The 24,927-nt window shown below is 54.4% G+C and overlaps 9 protein-coding genes across 9 annotated transcripts; 4 read left to right on the top strand and 5 right to left on the bottom strand.

The window, feature by feature from the left end:
• Nucleotides 1–554: 554 nt before the first annotated feature.
• On the bottom strand, nucleotides 555–3,139 carry P168DRAFT_247633 (SDA1 family protein). The gene is made up of 4 exons (XM_024834089.1): nucleotides 3,047–3,139; nucleotides 2,926–2,961; nucleotides 2,553–2,840; nucleotides 555–2,480 (listed from the first exon to the last, which is right to left on the bottom strand). The coding sequence occupies exons 1-4, from the start codon at nucleotides 3,091–3,093 to the stop codon at nucleotides 590–592; spliced, it is 2,262 nt and encodes a 753-aa protein (XP_024697677.1). The 5' UTR covers nucleotides 3,094–3,139; the 3' UTR covers nucleotides 555–589.
• A 437-nt stretch (nucleotides 3,140–3,576) lies between these two features.
• On the bottom strand, nucleotides 3,577–4,749 carry P168DRAFT_287151 (40S ribosomal protein uS7). The gene is made up of 3 exons (XM_024836512.1): nucleotides 4,546–4,749; nucleotides 4,126–4,309; nucleotides 3,577–4,031 (listed from the first exon to the last, which is right to left on the bottom strand). Exons 1-3 carry the CDS (start codon nucleotides 4,689–4,691, stop codon nucleotides 3,714–3,716), a joined length of 648 nt encoding a protein of 215 aa, XP_024697676.1. The 5' UTR covers nucleotides 4,692–4,749; the 3' UTR covers nucleotides 3,577–3,713.
• Nucleotides 4,750–5,674: 925 nt separating this feature from the next.
• On the top strand, nucleotides 5,675–12,204 carry P168DRAFT_301659 (putative AMP binding domain protein). The gene is made up of 7 exons (XM_024838553.1): nucleotides 5,675–5,972; nucleotides 6,042–6,064; nucleotides 6,233–6,762; nucleotides 6,825–9,965; nucleotides 10,025–10,234; nucleotides 10,286–10,889; nucleotides 10,943–12,204. Exons 1-7 carry the CDS (start codon nucleotides 5,913–5,915, stop codon nucleotides 11,805–11,807), a joined length of 5,433 nt encoding a protein of 1,810 aa, XP_024697675.1. The 5' UTR covers nucleotides 5,675–5,912; the 3' UTR covers nucleotides 11,808–12,204.
• Nucleotides 12,205–12,396: 192 nt separating this feature from the next.
• Nucleotides 12,397–14,481, bottom strand: P168DRAFT_324108 (FAD/NAD(P)-binding domain-containing protein; the record flags this gene model as incomplete). The annotated part of the gene is made up of 4 exons (XM_024840784.1): nucleotides 12,397–12,413; nucleotides 12,484–13,390; nucleotides 13,468–13,755; nucleotides 13,837–14,481. 4 exons carry the CDS (start codon nucleotides 14,479–14,481, stop codon nucleotides 12,397–12,399), a joined length of 1,857 nt encoding a protein of 618 aa, XP_024697674.1.
• Nucleotides 14,482–14,623: 142 nt separating this feature from the next.
• P168DRAFT_287149 (uncharacterized protein) lies at nucleotides 14,624–15,003 on the top strand (the record flags this gene model as incomplete). Its single annotated transcript, XM_024836511.1, has 2 exons — nucleotides 14,624–14,880; nucleotides 14,952–15,003. The coding sequence occupies exons 1-2, from the start codon at nucleotides 14,708–14,710 to the stop codon at nucleotides 14,998–15,000; spliced, it is 222 nt and encodes a 73-aa protein (XP_024697673.1). The 5' UTR covers nucleotides 14,624–14,707.
• Nucleotides 15,004–16,462: 1,459 nt separating this feature from the next.
• Nucleotides 16,463–17,783, top strand: P168DRAFT_228975 (4-hydroxyphenylpyruvate dioxygenase family protein; the record flags this gene model as incomplete). The annotated part of the gene is made up of 2 exons (XM_024833162.1): nucleotides 16,463–17,295; nucleotides 17,399–17,783. The coding sequence occupies 2 exons, from the start codon at nucleotides 16,463–16,465 to the stop codon at nucleotides 17,781–17,783; spliced, it is 1,218 nt and encodes a 405-aa protein (XP_024697672.1).
• A 270-nt stretch (nucleotides 17,784–18,053) lies between these two features.
• Nucleotides 18,054–20,460, bottom strand: P168DRAFT_263483 (2-isopropylmalate synthase). Its single transcript, XM_024834802.1, has 4 exons — nucleotides 20,301–20,460; nucleotides 20,075–20,219; nucleotides 18,428–20,020; nucleotides 18,054–18,361 (listed from the first exon to the last, which is right to left on the bottom strand). Exons 1-4 carry the CDS (start codon nucleotides 20,306–20,308, stop codon nucleotides 18,152–18,154), a joined length of 1,956 nt encoding a protein of 651 aa, XP_024697671.1. The 5' UTR covers nucleotides 20,309–20,460; the 3' UTR covers nucleotides 18,054–18,151.
• A 329-nt stretch (nucleotides 20,461–20,789) lies between these two features.
• Nucleotides 20,790–23,603, bottom strand: drs1 (putative ATP-dependent RNA helicase DRS1). Its single transcript, XM_024838552.1, has 2 exons — nucleotides 21,769–23,603; nucleotides 20,790–21,706 (listed from the first exon to the last, which is right to left on the bottom strand). Exons 1-2 carry the CDS (start codon nucleotides 23,539–23,541, stop codon nucleotides 21,020–21,022), a joined length of 2,460 nt encoding a protein of 819 aa, XP_024697670.1. The 5' UTR covers nucleotides 23,542–23,603; the 3' UTR covers nucleotides 20,790–21,019.
• A 286-nt stretch (nucleotides 23,604–23,889) lies between these two features.
• P168DRAFT_301655 (guanylate kinase) lies at nucleotides 23,890–24,667 on the top strand (the record flags this gene model as incomplete). Its single annotated transcript, XM_024838551.1, has 2 exons — nucleotides 23,890–24,015; nucleotides 24,075–24,667. Exons 1-2 carry the CDS (start codon nucleotides 24,006–24,008, stop codon nucleotides 24,665–24,667), a joined length of 603 nt encoding a protein of 200 aa, XP_024697669.1. The 5' UTR covers nucleotides 23,890–24,005.
• Nucleotides 24,668–24,927: the final 260 nt, after the last annotated feature.

The following is a 24,927-nucleotide window of genomic DNA, read 5'->3' as shown; positions in this document are numbered from 1 at the left end:
CACCTTTATCGGTACTGCTATGTATAAGGTCTATCTACTGTTTTGAGAACGACTCAAACATCCATCGGCCAACCTATGACTCGGCCCTTCAGCAGAGAACAAGAAGGAGCTGTTCCTATATCAATTTATGAGGCAGGCTTGATAGTGGTACCTTGTTTGCCAATGAGTGGGTGTATCCTCGATGTTTGGAATAGAGGATGGGTGGGTAGCCTGGCAGAATGTAGGTTTGGGGGTTGAGTATACAGATATATATAACATGTCAGGCGGGGGAGACCAGAGGGTGTAAGATGGATAATTGCCCTTCTATGACACAGTCTAGTACAATTCGAATATCGAGATGATTCTATATATTCATATCATTCTCTTAAATTATCTCATACCCCACGAGAAAGAGTAGACACGTTGTATGCTTTGATTGATAGTGAAGTCTAATCTATCATTGAAAAGACATACTACAAGTAACCGTCGTAAAGTACAACTTTAAGGAAAATGAACTTCAACACCAATTCTCATCATCATCATAGTTATGCTACTTTTATATGCTCAACTCAAATACTCTATCTGAAAAAAACCCCATTCAAACCCCACCTCACATACCAATATTACCTCTCCGACCACCCCGCTTCTGTCGGTCTTGATGCGCCCTCAACACATTGCGCGTCTCGACCAAACTCCTCTTGTTCTTGCCCTTCGCCTTACCCAGCGTCATGAACAGATTCTTCCGCCGCTGCTTCTCCTTGTTGGTGGTACTCTTGCCCTGCGACTCCTTGCGCTCCTTGCGCTTGGCCGTCACGCTCTTGTGGTCCTCCCGGTCCGTCTTGAACTCCTTGGCTCGCGCGATACGCTCTTCGCGCGTCGCCTTGCCTGCGGAGAGGGCCGCCAGTCCCTCGATCTCTTCCGCCGTCAGGGGATCGTCGATGTGTCGGGCGGCGTTGGAGTTCTGCTTGCGGGACGACTTGTTACCCGGGACGAGGGCGTCCACCGCGGCGTTCGTGCGCAGCTCTTGGAGCTTGGCCAGGTCGGCGGGGGTCAGGATGCGGGTCGTGGCGAGGGTGGAGAATTTGTTCTCGAGCTTGCTGGCGTCGTTTGACTCGGACTTCTCGTCGGCGGTGCCGTCTTGCTTGGCCTTCTTGGACGGGCGCGAGGGATCCTTGTCCTTTTCGTCCTCGGAGTCGCTCAGCTCGATCTCGGCGTCGCTCTCGACCTCGATCCAGCCGCCGGAGTCGTCGCTGTCTTCGTCATCCTCCACGTTCCAGGCGTCCCAGTTGTCCTCTTCGTCTTCGTCCTCGTCGTCCTCGGCGTCGGAAGCAAGGCCCTTCTCGGCCCGTCGCTTCTTGCGCTCTTCCTCCTTCCACTGCTCCAGGAGCTCAATGCCCTCAATACCGCCGGTTTCCTGCTCGCCGAAGCGCTTCTCCCTCTTATCGCCCGACCGAAGACCCATGGAGGCATCCTTGCCGCGGTCTCTCCGCTTCAGCATCTCGGGACCGACCTCGCGGAACAGGCTGAGCAAGCCGCGGCCTGCCATCATGACACCCTTGTCTTTACTCTTGCGGTACATCACCAGGTCTTGTAGTAGGGTATCGTTCATGGCAAGGGGTTGACGCACACAGATCTCGCGAATGGCGTTGAGACCCGCCGTAGCTACCTCGGATGCCGACGCCTCGGACACGAACTCGTTGGCGATCTTCAAGACCAGCGGCTCCAGGACGTCCGGGGGTACCAAGTCATGCGTCGCTTGCGCAAGCGATGCGAGGAACGACGTGACGGAAGGCTGTCGGGGCGTCAGGTACTTCTGGAAATAGGAGTAAAGGTGGATGATATGCAGCTTGTGCAGGCCGACGAGGCGAGTCACCAGCTGCAGCACAAGAAGCTTCTGATCGAGATTGAGCTTCGACTTGGCGGTCTGCAGGTGTCTCGCGAACAGGGACTCGGCAAATCCCTGGGGATCGTGCAGCAGATGCAGCGCGGAGAAGTTCAGAGGGTGAGGCTGGTTCTTCTTGCGCTCCTTTCGCTTGACGGCGGCCCTTGCCTTCTCGACGGATTTGGCCTTCTTCCGGGTCTTCTTGTTGATGCCGGCCTGGTGCTTCACTTGCCCCATGTCAATGGCCTCTTCGTCACTGCTCTCGTCCTCCGCCTCCTCACGCTCCTTGTCGCCCCCCAAGAAAAAGCGAACGCCGCCCACGACGACCTTCTCGTTCTCCGCCAAGCACGCCTCCTTCATGACCTCCACTGTCTTGGCGTCCGTCCAGATCTGTCTCTTCCACAGCTCGCGAACCAGCTTGATAGCCCACAGCCCCTTGGACGACGTGCGATCCGACGTCACCAAGTTGAACAGAACAGTCTGCATAACCCGGTTGAGCTTGTGGTTGATAGTCTTCTGGTTCGCCGTGCGCAAATCCATCAGGATCTTTTGGAAGATCAACGCCCGCAGTGTCTTACTAGGCGTTGTGATGAGAATGGGAAATAGCGTTTGTAGCAACCTGTAGCACATCGCCAATGATCAGTATACTGGAGTCAAGCATCATCCGTGGAAGAGGGTCGCAAAAACATACGTCGCCGAGTCAACAAGTTCTTTCTTCCTTAGCAGAACCAGACTCCCGACAATCTTCTCCCGCAGCTCAGGTTCCAGAACCAGGTGGTGCTGCGTCAGGATGTCCATGAGTTGCTGGGGAAAGTCCTTGGTGATAGTAGGGTAGCAGTCGGCCACATGGGAAATGAAATCGATCAACTCGCGCAGCGAAATGATGCCCGTATCGTTGGCAGACGTGGGCGCCGCCATGAAAATTTCCCGGTGACTTTCATACTGATAGTGCTGAGCGCGGAAGTCCTCAATGTACGACCTAAGTACGACACAACAGCGTTAGAAACATGAACCTAGAAAGAAACCATAGAGAAGAATAATAGAGAAGGCGTAGAAAAACTCACTTAGGATCTTTGCGAATTTTATTTTGTAAATTAGGCCTGTAGGATGGGGAAAAAGAGTGTCAGTCGAGCGTCCGTCGCAAGTCAAATTTCCCCTTCAGTTTGCAGAGAGAAGAATGCTTACAGGTCAGCTTCGACCTTTTCCAAGGCTCCCAACTTTCTTTTGACCATCGTGTCGGTTGTTTGATGTCCAATGCAGCAAGGATGAAAGCTGGAGGACACAGGGTGGAGGTTGCGATGGGCCGGCAACCACAGTATAGGCCTAGCTCCGTTGATTTTTTTTTTCTCCCTCGGAGGCGGAGGCCGGCCTATCGATAAGCGCCGAACCCACTATCATTTTCTACGTTTATCTTCCATAAAGCACTCCATCAATAGGATGATAATTTCATTTATCAGATTGTGATTGTAAATAGATATGTATTACGGGACCTGGGGCAATTTTACTTTATGTTCTTGCCCTCAAGCGTACAGACAAACATTCACTTTCCAAAACTCTTTACGAAAAAAAGAGCCTGGTAGAGAAGTGCAGTATATTTTTCTTTTTCATACAAATTTTTTTAAGTACCGGCTTCAAAAGTTCGAGGTCTTCATGATCGCATCTTAAACTACTATAGAAGAAAGCCGTCCGATTCTCTCATTTTTGGAACTCGCTCCCTCCCATGGTTGTTGTTCAGGTTATGTACAGCCGCGCAGATGCATGCAAATACGACTGAACCCGAGTAAAACCCCCCGTCCACTCCAGTACACATAAAACCCGGAACCAAACGGAGAATACGCCCAACAAAACCCTTTTACCGGTTGCTCTTGGCAACACGCTCAAGCTCGTCCTTCTTCTTGATGGCGTACGAGTTGGAGCTACCCTTGGCGGCGTTGATCAGCTCCTCAGCAAGGCACTCGGCGATGGTCTTGATGTTGCGGAAAGCAGCCTCGCGAGCACCGATGGTGAGGAGAGCAATGGCCTGGTTGACACGGCGGAGGGGAGACACATCGACGGCCTGGCGACGGACGGTACCGGCGGAACCGATACGGGTGCTGTCTTCGCGGGGACCGCAGTTGACGATGGCATCAACGGCAACCTGCAGAGGGTTCTGGTCGGTCATGATGTGGATCTGTTCAACAAATATTAGCATCCTTCCATTCTCCTTCGATTTCCCTGTCGCTATCACTCGACCCTGCGGTCCTGGAAGATCTGGAGCAACGTACGATCTCGAAAGAGTGGGCAACAATGCGGACAGCCATGAGCTTCTTGCCGCTGTTGCGACCGTTCATCATGAGGGAGTTGGTCAGGCGCTCGATGATGGGGCACTGCGACTTGCGGAAGCGCTTGGCGGCATAGCGGCCAGCAGTGTGAGGAAGGTAGACGGGGTTACGGATCTGGACGTAGTCGCTGTGTGCAATCCCAAGTCAGTAACTGTGTTGTTGCAAAATTTGCTCGATTTCCGGATGTCATTGCGCGGTGTGTTCGATAAATTCCTCCAGTCCCTTCTCTTGTCCCCTTCGCATTCATCCACCAGACCGTATTTTCCTCAACCCCCCCTTCCCAGCGGCCGATTTGATGCAATGTGAAGTCGGGACTCGTTCTCATTTTTTTCGATAGAAAGCATAGATTGGGGAAACACCTACGTCAAGGAGATGTCCCTGATCTCAACATCCTCGTAACTCCAGCGGTTGAACAGCTTGACGCTGCCCATCTCCGCAGCGACGTCCTTGGGCAGGACCTGGAAAGCCCCGGAGGGGTTTTCGACCTCGACTTCCCCGTGGTCAGACATGTTGACGCCGTATGCACCTGTTGTCGGGAGGGCTTGGGTGAAAGGTGACGGACGGTGTCGTTGGGTGATCGCTTTCAACGTCGACAATAGCAGGTCAGTCGGCTGAAATGTTTCCGTAGGCGCAAGGGAAATTCAGGTGTGTCTCGCTTAGGACTGTGGGTGGGGTTAGGGCAGACCGGTAACCAATCAACCACCTGCGGTCATGTGATGGATACCCTAGCCTATACCGGACTAGCGTTGGACTAGTGCATGGATACTGGGGCTTACCTCAGATCTGCATAATCCTCGTTCACTAACTTATGGATTCTCCTGTATCGCATTAATCCATCCAGCCCGTCTTGTCTTGGAGTCGGTGGATACTTACCACTGCTAGTATGAGGTGCCGCTGTTATTACTATGCCACTCCTGCCCCGTCAATCCCACTGGTAGACCAATATTGGATACTGTGTACTCCGTAGACTGTATTCCTTTAATTTGCCTGTGACATTTACATCTACACAATCTCCATTGTAGATACTGGCTCTATAATAAAGTACACACTAGCCACAGTGTCAGCAGCCTCAGTAATTAGGCACCTGAAATACGAGTGACCCCACTGTCAATTCCTCGCATGGACACGGTAGGTGGAAATATTCCGAGTCAAGCACAAAGCCTTTGTGGTATACCCCTGAGACCACCACCCTCCAATGACGACAGCTGCAGAGGGAGGACTGAGTCCCGTTCTGGTGGAAAATGACGATCCTCGTGCTTTCCAGTTCGTTGGAATGGAGAGTCCAAGTTGACGCTAATGTGGCTGTGCTGGTCTTCCTAATGTTCTGATTCGTGGAAACTGTCGAGGTGGGACGCCCTACCCGCCGCGGCAGGTGACGGGACGTTCAGCTGTGGCTCGGGAGGTCTTCAGGCGCGGAGAAACATGACCAGACGGCGACAACTCGAAAGCCAGATAACCTCTCCTTCTCCTGGTCTACTACTAGTAACGAGTCCTTTTACAGACCTTTGAACTCCTGCAGGTCATTTTTGCAAGGGGTCACTCAAAGGATTTTCCACTTCCCTCCCCAAGTGCTTCCCAATACAAAGGACCAACCACCCCCGCCCCTTTTCCGCCCCTCTTCCTCCCCGTATGACTCTGCGATGAGGATAGCTTGGCTTCTACACGCCTAGTCGTACGTGAATTTGAATGAGAACTCCTCAACCTAGGCCACGTTTGGCGGTTTCGTGAACATGGCGGACGATAATCCGGCTCTCCACAATGCATTGCATGCGCTCGACAGGGAGTATGAGGTACGTAACCGTCTGACAATGGTGACCTTGCGGAACGGTGGTGACTGACACCTTTTCGTCGGTTGATAGGATGGTGAGATTACTGAGAAAGGGTAAGTGGCCTGCTGTCGGGCCTGATGCGATGGTCACTCCAAGCGACGACGAGAGAGAAACCGCCCCTGTGAAACAGTCGGACTTCTTTACGCATCCTACCCATCCCACCTGATTAGAACCGACTTCCCGTACATATGGAATCATGGCGGGGGCTAACCTGACCAAAGTTACCAGAAACGGCGCACGATCCTCCTCTCCCAATTCTACAACCCCGGCATGGGTCTGGATTTCAATTCCCCCAGTCCAGGTCCTTCGTCGTCTATGAACAGTGGGAGTCAAGCCCCTCCGGCGATCCTGAACGTTCGCCCACCTACGGCAGACTCCTCGGCCCATGGTTTCGCGGGCGGCCATGATACCATGTACAGCAACGGAGGATTCGGAGCCGATCGAAGAATAAGCGATACTACGCAGGGGTCCATGGAACGAGATAATTCGATGCTGCAGCAGCTGGATCGCATGCCTTCCACGGGATCCTACGATTCCCTGTTCCTCCCGAGACCGCCCCCGCAGCCCGTACCGGTCGCGACGGAGGATTCCCGAACCGCCACCCTTTTGACGCAGAACTACGCCTTCCACCCCCCTCTCGTCCATGATCAGTATGACGACGGTATGGGCGTTTATGATATGCCGCCCGGTGCGGTCACGCGGCAGTCGACCATGCTGGACTCGCAGCAGGGGTTCTTCTCCGACTTCGCGGGTCAGCAGCAGGATGATTACCGGGACAGTTACGGAGGCAGTGGATTCCACCGCTACTCCCAGTCCGATGCCTTCTCCCCGACCGCGAATATGGCGCCCCGCTGATCCCCGCGTCGGAGCTCCCCCACGGGCCCGCCATTGATCACCTACTGCCCCTGGAGCCTCGTGACATTCCGTTCGCGGTCCATGACCCCCATGACCACAATACCACAATGTCCAATTTTGACAACATCCCGGCTGTCCTCCGCCACCGTGCCAAGGCCCATGCGAAACAGGCCGCGTATTGGGTGCTGGATCAGAAGGGCAAGGAGATTGCCTCCATCACTTGGGACAAACTGGCGAGTCGCGCCGAGAAGGTTGCGCAAGTCATTCGTGACAAGAGCAACCTATATCGTGGCGACAGAGTGGCCCTGATCTATCGGGACACCGAGATCATCGAGTTCGCCGTGGCCCTCATGGGTTGTTTCATTGCCGGGGTCGTTGCTGTCCCGATCAACAGTCTCGAGGACTACCCCAGCCTCAACCTGATTCTCACGTCGACCCAGGCACACCTTGCCCTGACGACGGAGAACAACCTCAAGACCTTCCAAAGAGACATCACCACTCAGAAGTTGAATTGGCCGCGGGGGGTCGAGTGGTGGAAGACCAACGAGTTTGGCAGTTACCATCCAAAGAAGAAAGAGGAGGCTCCGGCCCTTGTTGTTCCCGACTTGGCTTATATCGAATTCGCGCGAGCCCCGACTGGCGATTTGCGCGGTGTCGTCATGAGTCACCGCACGATTATGCACCAAATGGCATGCCTCAGCGCTATGGTGTCGACGGTGCCTGGATCGTCGAGTGGGCGGCCTCATGGTGAGACGATCATGAGTTACCTTGACCCGCGTCAAGGGATCGGCATGATCTTCGCCGTGCTCCTCACCGTGTATGGCGGCCACACGACTGTCTGGCTCGAGGATCGCGCGGTCGAAACTCCGGGTCTCTACGCCCACCTTATCACCAAGTACCGGGCCACTCTCTTGGCCGCCGATTATCCGGGTCTGAAGATCACGGCCTACAACTACCAGCAAGATCCGATGGCGACCCGCCACTACAAGAAGAACTCCGAGCCTAATTTCGCAAGCGTGAAGCTCTGTCTCATCGATACACTGACGGTTGACTCGGAGTTCCATGAAATCCTTGCGGACAGATGGCTGAGACCGATGAGAAACCCGCGAGCCCGAGAGATTGTCGCCCCCATGTTGTGCCTGCCGGAGCATGGCGGCATGGTGATCAGCGTCCGTGACTGGTTAGGCGGCGAAGAACGGATGGGATGTCCTCTGACGCGCGATATGGACCAAACCGACCTCCAGGAAGCCAAAGAAGAAGAGAAGCGGCACGAAAAGGCTGGAAGCAAAAGCGGTTTCGGAAGCAGTCTCCTGGGCGGCGGATCGACCGCCCCGGCGCCCAAGGAACAAACAAAGAATGACCTCGGAGAAGTTCTCCTTGACAAGGAAGCCCTCAAGAGCAACGAGGTTGTGGTCTTGGCCATGGGCGACGACGCCCGGAAATATGCTGCCACCATGCCGCATGCCGTGCGTGTTGGCTCTTTTGGCTACCCCATCCCCGATGCCACTCTCGCCGTTGTTGACCCGGAGACTAATCTCTTGTGTACGCCCAATGTCGTTGGCGAAATCTGGGTGGACTCCCCCTCGCTTTCCGGAGGGTTCTGGGCGTTGCCGAAACATACCGAGGCGATATTCCATGCACGCCCGTACAAGTTCGAGGAGGGCAATCCGACGCCGGTCTTGGTGGAGCCAGAATTTTTACGGACGGGGCTGCTGGGATGCGTGATCGAGGGCAAGATCTTCGTCCTGGGGCTTTACGAGGATCGACTGCGTCAGAAGGTCGAGTGGGTTGAGCACGGACAAGAAATTGTTGAACACAGGTATTTCTTTGTTCAGCACATGATTGTTAGCATCCTGAAGAACCTGCCCAAGATTCACGATTGCACCGCTTTCGATGTCTTTGTCAATGAAGAGCATCTTCCGATCGTGGTCCTGGAGTCATATGCAGCGTCGACGGCACCGACAACCTCCGGAGGTCCTCCGCGACAACTCGACTCGGTTCTTCTGGAGTCTTTGGCAGAACGGTGCATGGAAGTTCTCTACCACGAGCACCACCTGCGTGTCTTCTGTGTGTTGCTCACGGCTCCCAATACTCTTCCCCGTGTCACCAAGAATGGGCGGCAAGAAATTGGTAATATGCTCTGTCGAAAGGACTTCGATGCTGGAAGCCTACCGTGTGTCCACGTGAAATTTGGCGTCGAGAGGTCAGTCTTGAATCTGCCCGTTGGGGTCGACCCAGTTGGAGGGATCTGGTCTTCGCTCGCTGTGACCGCAAGGCAGGAACTTCTGTCCCTGCAGGAGAAGCAGTACTCTGGCGTCGACTACCGCGATGTGGTCATGGATGACCGGACGTCTACGCCGTTGAATAACTTCAAGTCAATTGTGGATCTTCTGCAATGGAGAGTCTCCCGACAAGCGGAGGAGCTCGCGTACTGTTCCATTGATGGTCGAGGAAAAGAAGGCAAGGGAATCACCTGGAAGAAGTTTGACTTGAAAGTTGCTGCGGTGGCCAACTACCTCAGAAATAAAGTCAAGGCTCGTCCTGGTGACCATTTGATCCTGATGTACACACACTCCGAAGAGTACGTCTACGCCGTCCATGCTTGCTTCTGTCTAGGCGTGGTGATCATCCCCCTCGCGCCTATTGACCAGAATCGTCTATCGGAGGACGCACCTGCATTCCTCCATATGATCAGCGACTTCAACGTGAAAGCTATCATTGTCAACAGCGACGTGGACCATGTGATGAAACAGAAGATTGTCTCGCAGCACATCAAGCAGTCGGCCCAGGTGCTTCGGATAGGTGTCCCGGCTATCTACAACACAACAAAGCCCTCGAAGCAGTCGCACACCTGTCGCGACCTCGGCTTTGTGATGAGGGACACATGGCTGCAGAGCAACACCCCCGCTATGATCTGGACGTACTGGACGCCAGACCAGAGGAGGATCTCGGTTCACATTGGCCATGACACCATCATGGGCATGTGCAAGGTGCAAAAGGAAACTTGCCAGATGACCAGTTCGCGGCCTGTTTTAGGAAGTATCCGTAGCACCTTGGGTCTGGGCTTCCTCCATACGTGCTTGATGGGCATCTATGTCGGTAAGTCACAAACCTAACTTACATTACCCCGAAGTAGAAGGGGACTAACTATGCCGTAGGTGCTCCGACTTACCTTGTATCGCCTGTCGACTTTGCAACCAATCCCATGACGCTCTTTGTCACTCTTTCGCGGTATAAGATCAAGGACACATATGCCACCAGCCAGATGCTGGACTATGCCATGACGGCAATGGCCGGGAAGGGCTTCCAGCTCCAAGAGCTCAAGAACCTGATGATCTCCTCAGAAGGCCGACCGCGTATTGATATTTGTAAGTATATCGGTTTACGCTGTTTCTGAGCTTTCTAACGTTCAACTGTAGACCAGAAAGTGCGCCTGCACTTTGCCTCTACCGCTCTGGACCGCACCGCAATCAACGTTGTCTATTCGCATGTTCTCAACCCCATGATCGTTACTCGGTCCTACATGTGCATCGAGCCCATCGAACTGTGGCTGGACCTGCGAGCTTTGCGGCGAGGTCTTATCATGCCAGTGGAGTCAGAAACGGACCCAGCAGCTCTTGTCATCCAAGATTCCGGCATGGTGCCAGTAAACACGCAGATCGCCGTTGTTAACCCGGAGACATGTGCCCTGTCTCATGTCGGTGAATATGGAGAGATCTGGGTCCAATCCGATGCCTGCGCCAAGGGGTTCTACGGCTCTAAGCAGGAATTCGATCACGAGCGATTCAACGGCCACGTCTTGGATGGAGATCCCAATGTTTCTTACGTGCGTACTGGTGACCTGGGCTTCCTGCACACCGTGACAAGGCCCATCGGGCCTGGAGGCCAGCCCGTGGAGATGCAAGTCTTGTTCGTTCTTGGCGGCATCGGCGAGACCTTTGAAGTCAATGGTTTGAACCATTTCCCGATGGACATTGAGAACTCGGTGGAGAGATGCCACCGTAATATTGTTGCTGGAGGATCGTAAGTGACCTTCCCCGCTGCTTGATGTTTGACGCTCGCTGACATTGTAATAGTGCCATCTTTCAGGCTGGCGGTCTGATCGTGGTCGTGGTGGAGGTGACGAGAAAGGCTTACTTGGCGTCCGTGGTGCCTGTCATTGTGAACGCCATCCTGAACGAACACCAGGTGGTTGCGGACATCGTGGCATTCGTCTCGCACGGAGACTTCCCACGGTCCCGACTGGGCGAGAAACAGCGCGGGAAGGTTCTGGCGTCGTGGGTTACGCGAAAATTGCGCACTATCGCTCAGTTCAGCATCCGAGACGTGGAGGGCGGCGAGAATCAATTCGGGGAGGCGCCTCAGCATCGCGCCAGTCGAAGCTCCAAGCCAGGCAGCACGGTGGGCAACAGCATCCGCCGGTCCAGCGTCATGCCGGATACCGACTCAGCCACCGTTCCTCGCTCCCCAGCCCCTATCCTTGTCGAACAGCCCGAGGCAACATCCCCGCACAGTCTGGTTGACCAGGGGGCGATGAACAGCCCAACGGTGCATGCAGAACCCGCGCAGTCCATCCCCCAGATCGCCGAACCGACGCGCCCGGGCACCTCTTCCACCGCCGGACACCCTGACCCCTCCCTCGCCGTTCAGAACAACGCGCCACCCGCCAACCTCGGCAACCCCGACTTCGGGTTCGACTTTGGCGACTTCGCCCATGCCGCCACGACCTCCCCGATCGGCGAGTCGAGTGTCCCCGCCCCGGCGACGGGAGCCCCCCTGCCATTCCGTCCCTCCCCAGAACCGACTCCCTCCCCAGCCAGCAGCAACAACAACAGCAAAAGTACAGCGCCTTCCCAGGTGGAGGCATATCCGAACGACCGATGTCACGGGACACACCCAGCCACCAGGGCGACGAGCACGATTGGCCGCAGGAAGCACTGATGTACCAGTCGACGTTGGGCGTCGACGAGCCGCAGGGCGTGCACAGGGCACCGAGCGGCACCAGCCAAGTGCAGAGGCGCTATGACGGGAGTGAGTACGGAGTTTGAAGCCGCTTAGACTCGCATATACAAAAAGAGCAGATTAATCGTGATCGAGTTTACATCTATACCCCTATGTACTGGAATATGCACGACAGATGTTATCTTTCCGTTTTAGTGCTCATCCTTTGCCAACTTTTTTGTTTGCTCACTGGGTAGCCTCAGGCCATACATAATACAGATACAGGTGCATAGTCGGCTACTCTCCCTACCACAGCATCTTTGTATATAGTCACTGTGGTCTGTAAGTTTTGGACTCTACAGGCCGGTAATTAGTTCTTTGGATAGATGAGTTATATGAGTGTATTAATTTGGTTAATTGCATTTTCAGGAGCATTCTAAAAGTAGTTTTACGCTCTAGATATAGTGACCCTACCATATTGATAACAAATAGAGAAAAAAATAGAAGAGAAGAAAATAAATAGTAGCTCAATAACTAACCACTACATTTGCAGAAGAAGATGATGATGAGCAATCACTATCTTACTTATCTACTGGTTGATGGTCACTATCTCATATAGTTATGTACTGGCTAATAGCTCAAACCCCTTACAGCATACACCTCACCTCCCCCCAACCAAACCCCCGGAACCACCCCCCAAAATACCCCTCCAGCGCATCACCCGTCGCCTTCCCCCCCACCAACCCCAAAACACACCCCACATACCCATCCGGCCGCACAACAACCACGCCTCCCCCCCGCGGATCAAACCCTAACTTCCTATGCGCCGCCCCAGGCCCACCCGGCTGGCGACGCGCATCGTCCGAATAGATATGGTACCGGTAGGGTTGGAAAAACGGCGGCAGGGAGGCGATGTCGATTGAGGAGCGGATGGCGTTGAAGATGATGGAGAATGTGTAGAGTGGTGAGTGGGGGTTGTGCCGGCTTTCGAAGGAGAGGTCTACTACCTCTGTGTCTGTGGTGCGGGGGATGCGCGAGAATAGGGAGGTTCGGCGGGTGAGGTGGGTGGATAGGTCTGTTAGGGCCTTGTGTTGGTGGGGATGCTGGCCGGCGAAGATGTATATGTGGAAGCTGCCGTTGAAGGGGACGTCGCGTTCTAGAGGGATGTCGTGGGCGTCGATTACGCGCGTTACGGTTGTTGGGGGGAAGCTGCGGCCGGGTTGGGGCTTTGTATGCGTGGGGATGATAATGGGGTTATTGTTGTTGTTGTTGTTGTTGTTGTTGTGGCTGGCTACGGTCAGCGTGCTGGGCGGATACTCGACGCCGTAGCCGCTCGTCAGTAACGAGTTCTCTTGGAAGATGCGGACGAACTCGTCGTTGGCTTGCTGGGAGGGGTTGTGCGAGCTGAAGAGGCCGGCGTAGGTGGCGTCGAACTCGATCAGTCGGGAGGCTGCTGCGTGGCGCTCTTCTTCATATGTGTGTAGTAGTTCGCGGCGCATTAGGTTGGATTCGACGAGGTGGAGCTTCCAGCTTAGGTTGTGGGCGTCGAGGAGGCCGTAGTTCATCCCTTGGCCTGCTTTGGGCTGGTTTTTTTTTTAGTTCAACCATACATTGATTGAATCCTTTTTTATTTGCTTAGACTGAGATAGATGTGACTTACGCTGTGCGTGTGGCAGGCGTCACCGCCGATGAAAATGCGGTTGTCTAGTGAGTACTTCTGCGAGATGCCTTGGCCAATGTGGTAGGCGGAGTACCAGTCGACTGACACCCATTCCACGCGATACGGACTCAAAATCTCGTTGGCCATGTGCTGGATTCTCTCCGGGGAGGCAGATGCTGAGAGGTTCTTGCTCTCGTCGGGCGATATCTGGACGTAGATGCGTATGCGGTTGTTGCCTTGGGGAATGACCATGCAAGAGCCGCGGGGGGTCCGAACAGTGCATTTGATCTGGATGGTTAGTTTAGACAATGGTTAACTAACGGATAAAAGGGGAGCGAAAAAGAATACAGAAGAAGAGGGAGAAGCTACCTGTATATCGGGAAAATTGGTCTTGACGACCCCGTCAATCACACTCCACACGTGAACGGTTGGATCTTTATAGATCATGGGAATGCTCAATAGTTTGCGCACCGCACTGTGTGCGCCATCGGCTCCGAATAGATACTTGGTCTGTAGCTTCTCCACGGCCGTACCATCCACGCTGACCAGCTCGACGTCAACGGGGTACTCGACGCCCGGCCCACGGTACGTGGCCGCACGGATCGTCCACGGCCGCTGGACCTCGACGCCCCGCGAGCGGAGGTCAGCAAGGAAGACACCTTCAATACGACCTTGGTGCAGAGCCGTGGTGAACGGGTAGCGGGTGTCGACATGCTCGGGGTAGCTCTTGGTGGTGCCTATACGTTGAATGCCCTGTCCGTCGGGAGTGGCGCCCCAGAAGGCGACTTCGTAAATGAGACCCGGCCTGAAGGCCCAGATAGGCCTCTTCAAGTCCATACTCTTCAGCACGTCCAGTGTGCGTGCCTGGATCCCGTCCGCTCGGCCGATGGCCGTCGGCTCGGCGCGGTTGTCGATGTGCTTGATCTTATAGGAGCCGAGACGGGCAAGACAGGCAGAGAACATAAGCCCTACAGGGCCGGCGCCCACGACGACGAAGTCGTACTTCCCAGGCATATTGCTTGATTTAGATTTATTGACGTTGGAGTAGGGGGGGGGGGGGAAGTAAGGGGAGAGGAGAGACAGGTGACACCCTGCTTTGTTTCGTGCCGATCAAAAGGCAAGGTGTGAGAGAAAATTCTTGGAGGACATGGCAGATGATGAATTGGACATGATTGTATGGACTGGACACCAATGCAGAGGACAATGCGATTCAATTTGGGCTTCATTATACGGTGGACCAATGGCTTACTCGGGTCCAGCGCACGCATCGTTTTTTCTTTACTTTTTCTTCTTTGCTTTTCTCTGTCCAGCCACTTTGAAAAGGTCGATTTGCAATAGTGCTGTCTGGGCCAGTCGATCAGCTATAGGGGATCTAAGGCCTTGCCTCGTGCGGGTGGCTTTCAGCTCGCCAATCTGGTCCTTGCAGGAACTAAAGGTTAGCGCTGGTTCTTGTTGTATTCAAATTTGCCATCGGTTAGACTCGCCGATCGCCATCTGGTAGTACAGCTGAGGGTGAGCGAATTTGCGGTGTAAGCGATGATGGGGGCGAGATGCAAGATGCAAGATGCAAGAAGAGACAGGGGGGAGAAGAAAAAAGGGAGTGTTGGTGGTGCTTCTGGACATGTGGTTGGCCAAGCCCTAACCGATCTACCATAGCATTGTCTTGCCACTTGAGGTTTCAATGTAGAGAAGTATCGGAAAAGGACGAATAGAATTGAACAAAATACAATTAAAGAAACACCATATCTATCTTCGTCCAATCTCCACGCAGTACACGTTTCCGTAGTCACCGAAGGGCTGAGAGCTGAAGCACCACGCGCGACGATCCCAGGACGTGTATCTCCAGACATAGCCTGCAGAAAGCAGAAACAAGCTAGTAAAAGTAGACAGATCAACAGCATAGAAGGTAAGAACCGTGATAGTCCCGAGAGAAGCGCAGTTAGCGATTGGTTGCTTCTGTGTTGGAATGGCGGCCGACATGGATGACTTCAGCTGGCATCCGTCGCTCTTGACAATCTTTTCCTCCTGCAAAATGAATCTATTTCCATTCGGTTGCGCCGAAGCACCACGTCATCTCAGGTAGGACAGGAGACTGGTGGGTTTCGAACGGTGGCACTGCATGGGGTGGGTCATGTACAATGCCTCGGATTCCTGCATGTCTATGGGAGGAGGTCCACTAATACGTAAAGCAGCCTCCACAACATCCAGATGTATATAAGATTGGCTGGATAAATGTTATGTGCATGAATATAGTATTGATATGTAAAAGGCTATACGTATACTGCTGAGATATCCCCAGATTTATATGTGGTATTCGCCTATGTAGCATATACCATGCACATACGGAGTACCCCGTACTATTGGAATAAATAGAGACTGGTCTAATTTGATCTATTTCAAATATGTACAGGTACATAAATAATCTCGTCTAATCTCAATAAGACACATAGTAGTCAGTTTCACAATACCTCTGTGAAGCTCATAGGAACTCGATAAACTTGCTGGTAAGGCTAGCCCTACCAGTTCTGGATTATGTATATAGCACAATCAACGTACCAGAATTGTTTACTATCTAGTATTTACTAGTTCATACTACTTTCTGATAGACAAACCTGCTGTAGCCCACAGGGCATTTCCGGTACTGGATCTATTATATGTTGACTCCCTGACTGAGGAAGCAGAGAGAATAGTTCGCCCCTGAGAGTCGTAACCCAGTAAGATTAATAACTCAGCCAAAGATCAGCCACGAGCTAAGATCGGCCGATTAAAAGATCGTGAGGAATAGTCTCCTGCACGAGACGAGCCCCTACTTCTCTTACCCACTTATTCTTTCTTTTTCCCCGTGTGGGTGGGTGGGGATGTAGACGGACGGGGCAAGATGGACAGCAGGTATAAAGCCAACCCTACAGACGGGCTATCCATACAGCCATCTTCCATTCTCCCTGTATCATCCAAACATAATCCTCCAAGTTCCCCTTTGAAAATCAATATAACAATGGGCGACGCTCACTCCCCCCCACCCTGCTCCGTCATCCGCAGCATCAACCCAAACTACATCGGATACGACTACATAGGCTGGTACGTCGGCAACGCGCGCCAAACAGTCTCCTACTTCGTAAACCACTACGGGTTTGCCGTGCTGGCCTACCGCGGACCCGAGACAGGCTCCTACGCAACAGCATCCTACGTCGTCGGCAACGGCACCGCGCGGTTCCTGTTCACTTCGCCGCTGCGCTCGCCTGATGGCTCGGACGGAGACACACGGGTGAGTGACGACGAGCGCCGTCTCTGCGCGGACATACACGCCCACCTAACCAAACACGGCGACGGCGTCAAGGATATCGCGTTCACGGTGGACGACGTGCGCGGCGTGTGGCAGCACGCTGTGGACAACGGGGCGGAACCCGTACAAGAGCCGACTGTGCTTAAGGATGACGACGGCGAAATCCTCCTAGCATCAATCCGCACATTCGGCGACACCATCCACACACTCGTCAACCGATCCGCCTACCAAGGCGCCTTCCTCCCGGGATACACCCAGACCCCCCAGCGCAGCGACAGCTCACACGAATCTCTATCTCTACTCCCCCACATCGACGTCGTCGAGATCGACCACTGCGTGGGGAACCAGCCGTGGAACGGGCTCGAGGGCGCCGTGCGGTATTACGAGAAAGCGCTCAACTTCCACCGGTTTTGGACGGTCGATGATAGCGAGATGTGTTCTGAGTTTTCGGCGATGAATTCTGTGGTCGTGGCGTCGCCGAATGAGGTTATCAAGATGCCTATGAATGAGCCGGCGGCTGGGAAGAAGAAGTCGCAGATTGAGGAGTTTGTCCCCCTTCCCCTCCCCCCTCTTCACTTTCCAATAATCCTTTTACCCTGGAAGGGGAAAAGGAAAAAGGGAAAAAGAGAGAGACTAACAAGAGAGCAGGTTCTGCGACTACTACAACGGCTCTGGCTGCCAACACATCGCGCTCCGCACGCCCAACATAATAACGGCAGTGCACAACCTCCGCCAGTGCGGCGTCGACTTTCTCTCCGTGCCCGAAACGTACTACGCGGACGTGCGGGCGCGTCTACAGCGCGCGGGCACAAACGTCGCCGAGGACATCGACACGCTGCAGCGGTATAACATTCTCATCGACTTCGACGAGGGCGGGTACCTGCTGCAGATCTTCACGAAGCACGTCGGGGACCGGCCGACGGTGTTTTTGGAGATTATCCAAAGGGAGAATTTTGAGGGGTTTGGGGCCGGGAACTTTAGGAGTCTTTTTGAGGCGTTTGAGAGGGAGCAGGCGCTGAGGGGGAATTTGTGATTTATTGTGCTTGGATTGTGGATGTGTTGTTATTGATAGATGGGGTTATGGGAGGTGGTGGGTATGGTGTGATTTAGGTTAGGTTGAGATGGGATGGGAGTGGGATGGCTCTGTGGAGGGATCAGAGATGGTAGACCTGGATGGTGCTGTTATAGTATGGACTGAATGAATGGACTATATCATGTCTCCTGTAACCCAGCTATAAAATATTTTGATTTACTTCCTTATGCTTTATATACTCAGGACAATTCAATCACCCCAAAGTAGTCTAAGAAATGGATATTAAATTCCTACCAAAATATATAGAAAAAAGAAGAAGACACCAAAACGTCACATTTTATCCTTTCGTTTCGTTTCATTTAAACCTCCTACTGATTCTCCGCTTGTCGCGTCAGCTCTTCGATGTTCACCTGCGGCTTGGCGGACCCGGAGCAGGCCGCCTTGGCGGCTGCTACGGCGGCGTCGTTGCCGCTGCCGCCGTGGTTCAGGAGATCCAGAGCTTGCAGGTCATCGTCGGTGAGGGTGTTGGAGCGACGAGGGCGGAAGGGGGCGGGGGAGCCGGCGCGGCTGGTGAGGAACTGCTTTTGTTAGAATCATTTTCGCAAGGAATGTAAAGGAGAAGAAAAGTGTGGGGAAGAACATACAGAGCTGGCGGCGCTGAGGAGGGCGATCAAACTGGCTTGAACGACATCCTGGTGGATACCGACACCCCATACCTGCTCCTTGCTACCGGCGGCCGTGCACTGGATGTATGTGGCGGCCTTCACGTCACGACCCAGACCCTTGGCGTTGCCGATGGAGTGCTCCTTGTAGTCGACGACGTCCAAGTCGATGCCGAGGTTGGCCAGGGCGTGAGCCAGCGAGGAGATGGCACCCGGGCCGACGCCCGTGATGGCGTGCTGGATGCCGTCGATCTCGACGACACCGGTGAAGCGCCGGCGCAGGTTCTTGGTGTTGAGGGCCTTGCCCGGCTCGGGCGGGGCCGGCGAGGTGGAGCGATCGGTGGTGATGTTGTAGTCGACCAGGTTGAAGCGGGGGTTGGACTTGAGGTGGTAGGCCTCCTCGAAGAGAGAGACGATCTCGGCGGCGCGCAGCTCGCGGCTGACCTCCTCGGTGCGGCGCTGGACGACCTTGCTGAACTCGACCTGCAGGGCGCGCGGGAGATCCAGCTCCAGGCTGCGCAGGATGACCCAGGCGGCACCACCCTTGCCGCTCTGGGAGTTGACGCGGATGACCGCCTCGTAGTTCCGGCCGATGTCTTCGGGGTCCAGCGGCAGGTAGGGGATGGTCCACTCCGTCTCCTCGTCGGCGGTCTGGCCGTCCTCGCGCAGCTTAAAGCCCTTCTTGATGGCGTCCTGGTGGCTGCCGCTGAAGGCGCAGACGACGAGCTGGCCACCGTAGGGCCAGCGCTCGTTGACGGGGATCTTGTTGCTTTCCTCGACGAGCTTGATGACGGCGTTGATGTCGGAGAAGTCGACCTGGGGCGAGACACCCTGGGTGTAGAGGTTGAGGGCCAGGGTGACCAGGTCGACGTTGCCGGTACGCTCGCCGTTGCCGAACAGAGTTCCCTCGACACGCTGCGCGCCGGCCATCTGGGCCAACTCGGCGGCGGCCACGGCGCAGCCGCGATCGTTGTGGGGGTGGACGGAGACGACGTAGGTGTCGCGGTCAGAGACGTGGCGGCAGAAGTACTCAATCTGGTCGGCGAAGACGTTGGGGGTGGCCATCTCGACGGTGGCGGGCAGGTTGAAGATCAGGGGGGCCTCGACGGTGGGCTCCCAGGCGGCCTTGACGGCCTCGCAGACCTCAGCGGCGAACGCGGGCTCGGTGTCGGAGAAGGTCTCGGGGGAGAATTCGAAGTGCCACTCGGTGCCGGCCATGGCGGGGTCGTCCTTGGTGATTGAGCGGGCATACTTGGTGCAGCGGACGGCCATCTCCAGACTCTGCTGCTTGTCCATGTTGAAGACAATGCGACGGAAGCACGAGCTGGTGGCCAGGTAGATGTGCAGGATGGCCTTCTTGGCGCCCTTGAGGGAGTCGACGGTGCGGCGGATCAGATCCTCACGGCAGGGCGACAGGACCTGGAGCCAGACATCGTCGGGGACAACGCCGGGGGTCTCGACCAGACGGCGGGTGAAGTCAAAGTCGATTTGGGAGGCGGAGGGGAAGGAGACCTCGATCTCTTTGTAGCCAATCTCGACGAGCTTCTTGAAGAAGCGCCATTTTTGCTCACCGTCCTGTACCAACAATCAGCAAAGTATATTAAGATTGTAGAAGTGACAGTCCCATACCATCGGATCCGGCAGACTCTGATTCCCATCTCGAAGGTCGGTGGCCAGCCACCGCGGGGCCTTATCGATCACCTTATCGGGCCATTGACGGTTGGGGAGCTGGAGGGGTTTATAGGGTTTGTATTTTTTGGAGGGATCTTTCAGCCTGATAATCAATTAGTTCAACGATTGCGATTGAGAGGGTTCTTGATCAATTGCGATCGATTCATGGTGGGGGTTCACGTACATAGGCATGGTGGCGGTATATGTATCGGAGGTAAATCGGAGTGAGAAAGAGAGGCGGGGTAGGGGAGGAGGGGTGAAAGGGACAGGAGGAAAAGAGTATGGAGAGAGGAGGAAAGTAAGTACAAGAAAGAGTATAAGAAGGAATGGCAGATGAAGCCAATAAACGATGTGGTATTGAAAAAGAAGCTGTCGTGAGTCACGTCGGCTTAAAAGCTTCAAGTCGGAGTTTCCACCGCCCGGGCGTGCCTTGGACCCTCAGGCATTTTCTGCTCTTTTTTTTCTTTGCCGCCCCGACAGCGGCCTGGATGGATGATTGCGACCCACTCTTCACCTACTGATGGTACTTCCTACTACTGTACTTACTACTCAGTACGAAGTAGTTAGGTATTTAGTAGATGATTAATTATATCATTTGTAGTTACTCCTCTCTGTATAATATAACACAATATAGAAATTTTGAGATCGTTAATCTAATGAATAGAGAATAAATAGACAGACAGATATAAGTATGAATGTACAGAATAATGAGGCAGCAGCCGATACCGGAGGCCACAGCTGCCTGACGCCGAGAACAACCGGGGGTAACCGAGTCTCCATAAAACGATCCATCCAAACCAGCACAACATCTCCATTGCAATATCCTGCATACACGTCTGCACACACGTCTGCACGCAGTAAGATTGGATTGGACCCATTGCGACACACGGTTCTTCAGACACCTCATTTCTTTCCCTTCTTCTTGTCCTTCTTCGATGCCTTGTTGGGCTTGGGCGCCTCCCGCTCCGTCTTGCCCTTCTTCCAGCCGGGATTGCCCTCCATCCGCTGCCGCTGATCGTCCAGGCGCTTCTTGTCCTTGTTGCTGAGCTTCACCTTGGATGATACCGACGGGCCGTTCAGCAGCTCCGCTCCCACCTTGCGCGCCGCCTTCTTGTCCCGTTCCGTTTCGAACCAGGTGCGCTTGGGCCGCGACTTGATCTCCGCTTCGTGCTTGATCAGGTTCTCGCCTCTGGTCACCTGCATCTCGGCCTGCGACAGCTGCTTCTCCAGCTTCTCTTCCTCCAGAACCGCCTCGACCTCCTCCTCGAGGTCATCCACCTTCTTCGACCACGAGTCCGCCACGCTCTGTTCCACCACCCGGCTGACGATCTTGGCTCCCTGCGACTTGCCCGCTCGCACGGCGGCCTTGACCACCTTGCGGTCGGGCTCTGCTGCGATGGTGCACGCACGACCGGAACGTCCGGCACGCGCTGTACGACCGACACGATGGAGGTAGATTTCATGGCTCTGCGGCGCTTCGTAGTTGATTACCGTCTCGACACCCTTGATATCCAGACCACGGGAGGCCAGATCGGTCGCGAGTAGGAAGGACACCTTGCCGTCGCGGAAGTTCTCGACACTTTTGATACGCTGCGATGGGGTGGTCATGTTAGTATCGCGTTCATCCCAAGGGGAGGGGTCAGTAAACGTACCTGCTCCTGGCTCATGCTACCGTGGAGTTCCGCGGCCTTCAGTCCCAGCAGTCCGAAGACGATGCGCACTCGGTGCGCCTCGCGCTTCTGCCGGAAGAACACAATCACTCGGCCCGTGTAGAGCTCCTTGCACAAGTAGAGAAGGGAGCCGAGGCGCTTTCCTTCGCGTCCGGGGCGTAGTCGCACGAATTCCTGGACCAGCGTCACGGCCGTATTCTTCTTCGCGTCAACCATCAACCGCACGGGGCGGTTGAGCCCGACGCGGATGAGCTTGTCGACCGTGTCCGTCATCGTAGCCGAGAAAAGCATCGTCTGCCGCGACTTGGGGATCGTGGTCAAAATCTCGTTCAGCTCGTCCGCGAAACCGTCCTCCAGCATGCGGTCCGCCTCGTCCAGCACCAGGATCTCGAGCGTGTCCACCGTGAAACTGGCCGAGTTCCGCATGTGGTCGATGAAACGACCGGGTGTAGCGATGATCACGTCGGGTCGTCGCTTCAGGATGTTCTCCTGCTCGCGTAGACTGTAACCACCGACCAGCTGACAGAAGGTGATGTCGGTATATGTCGCCAGCTTGGTCGCCACATTGTAACACTGCACCGCCAATTCACGCGTGGGCATCAGGATCGCCACGCGACTGGTGGGCACCTTGCGAGGACGGAAGAGCAGACGCTCCAGGATGGGGACCACAAAGGCCGCCGTCTTACCGGAACCCGTCACGGCACTACCGACGATATCCTTGCCCAGGAGGGCCACGGGGATCGCCTTGCGCTGGATGGGCGTCGGGTTCGAGAAACTGACCGCGGCAAGACCGCGCAGAATGGGTCGAGACAGGTTGAACTCTTGGAAGGAACGCTTCGACAGATCGGATCCGGCGGGTTCGCTGGGCTTGTCGTCCTCCGGCGCGAAGAACGCCTTGCGCTTCTCGGCCTCGGCTTCATCGACTTCGCTCTCGGCGTCGGAATCCTGGTCCGATGCACCACCTATGTCGTCAGGGTGGCCGACGGGCGTAGCAACGGAGTCATTGTCGGAAGCGGCGTCGTCGTCATCGTCGTCGTCGCTCTTGTCATCCTCCTCGTCGGAGTCCTTTTCTGCCGCAGAGTCCTCGCTCTCATCCTGACCATCAGCGCCCATGCCGAACCCATCTTCAGCCAGCAGCTCATCGTCCTTGAAGTCAACAGACATGTCATCGTTGTCCTCCTCATCATCATCCGCAATACCTTCAAACTCACTCCCCTCTTCCTCCAGCTTCTCCTTCCTCTTCAGCTCCTTCTTCCGCTTGCGCTCCGCATCAACTTCCTTCTTGGCCTGCCTCCTCTCAATAATCTCATCGATATCAACAGCCTTCTTATCCCCGTTTTTCTTGTCCCCAGGATTATTACTATCCGCACCCCACCCGTCGAAATCCTCCGTCAAATCCTTAGTCGCACCAGCGACATCAAACTCAAAGTCAGAGTCCAGCGCGCCGTCGTCTTCCCCAGCGTGTCCCTGCTCTTCCTCCTCCTCACCCTCTTCTTCCTCGGGCTCCTCCTTGGTAGCCTTCCCCTTCTTGGACTCCTTCAATTGCTGCTTCTGCTGCTTCTTCTGTTTCTTGTTCTTCCCTTCCGGCTGCGCAGCAGCAGCAGCAGAAGACGCCGTGTCGCGCTTGCGCTTTTTCGTCGCGGCCTTGTCCGCGCTGTCGATCTCTTCTTCGGCCTCGTCCACTAACGTATCATTTTCGACCTCGTCGTCCGAAAGCGTCAGGACGAAATCGTCGTCTTTTCTCTTGGGAGCCATGGCTGGCTCGTGTTTTGGAGGTAGGTCCGTAGGTAGAGGGAGACGTAGAGAGTGAAAATTTCCTGATCAATAGAATAAAACAAAGTTAAATAAAAAAAAGGCGAATCGACGAATAGAAAAGTTTCAATGGCTTTTCTTTCGTCCCCTGTCTGTCTGTTCGATTGTTTCCAACTCCAGATTCCGATCTCTATCGCTCGGCGGAGACTAAAAAAAAAAAAAAAAGTTCCAATTCCGAAGGCGGTGGGCTGGATATCATGGCAGAATTTAGGCGGTCTCTCCTCCTACTCCGTTTATTACTGTCGTATTGATCGCCTGGATAGCGTACGGAGTACATTTGGGGGGGAATGAGAACAGCCTTCTGCATTACCTCGCTTGAGATTTGGATCTCTGCTTCCTAGACAATCGGTGTAAATTATAGAGACTAAACACGCTCTTGATATCCTATTCTACTGCCTCAAATCGTAATGACTTCCCGTATGTACACCCTCTTACTGATAAATCAACATGCAACTCAATAACACCCACCATCACAGCATCTCCATCCCCATCCCATCAACCCATCGTCATCTCCGGCCCCTCAGGAGTCGGCAAAGGGACTCTAATCCAGAAACTATTCACCACCCACCCCAACACATTCGCACTAACTGTATCCCACACCACACGGGAACCACGACCCGGTGAAGCCGAGGGCGTGGCCTACCACTTCGTCTCTCACGATACATTTCTGTCTCTGATCTCGCAGAACGCCTTCGTGGAACATGCCTTGTTCAGTGGAAACCACTATGGGACTAGCAAGCAGACTATTATGGATCAGGTGGCGAAGGGGTTGATCGTTGTTTTGGATATTGAGATGCACGGTGTTAGGCAGATGAGGGAGAATAGCGGCAGTAGTAGTGGTGTAGATGCACGGTATGTTTTTATCAGGCCGCCGAGTATTGAGGCGCTTGAGGCGCGACTGAGGGGCCGTGGTACGGAGAGGGAGGAGGATATTCGGAAGAGGCTTGCTCAGGCCAGGCGCGAGCTGGAGTACGCTGAGCAAGGTGTTCATGATAGGGTTATTGTCAATGATGATCTTGATAGAGCGTATAAGGAGCTGGAGGAGTTTGTGTTTGGGTCGACGTTATAGTTCTGGATGAACACAGTCACTGCAACTCCCCTTTATTGCTGAAAATGATATGGTAGTAGTAGTTTGCCGTTTCATGCTAATCTTCTTGGGTTTTGACATGGAGGCTGCATGGGTTCCCGTATTGACTATTCTCGTCACAGTAATTGTCAAACAAAGGCAGAGCATCCTGACCATGGCCATTATGCATGATCCTAAGAGTCTCAGCAACATGTCCATCCAGCTCCCGTTTCCTGAAAATCGAGGGTTTTCTCTTCGACAGC

This window comes from Aspergillus campestris (genome assembly GCF_002847485.1).
Source record: "Aspergillus campestris IBT 28561 chromosome Unknown P168scaffold_1, whole genome shotgun sequence".
Classification (NCBI taxonomy): Eukaryota; Fungi; Ascomycota; class Eurotiomycetes; order Eurotiales; family Aspergillaceae; genus Aspergillus; species Aspergillus campestris.
Note: the sequence above shows the minus strand (reverse complement) of the source record. Positions and strands in the feature narration are given on the sequence as shown.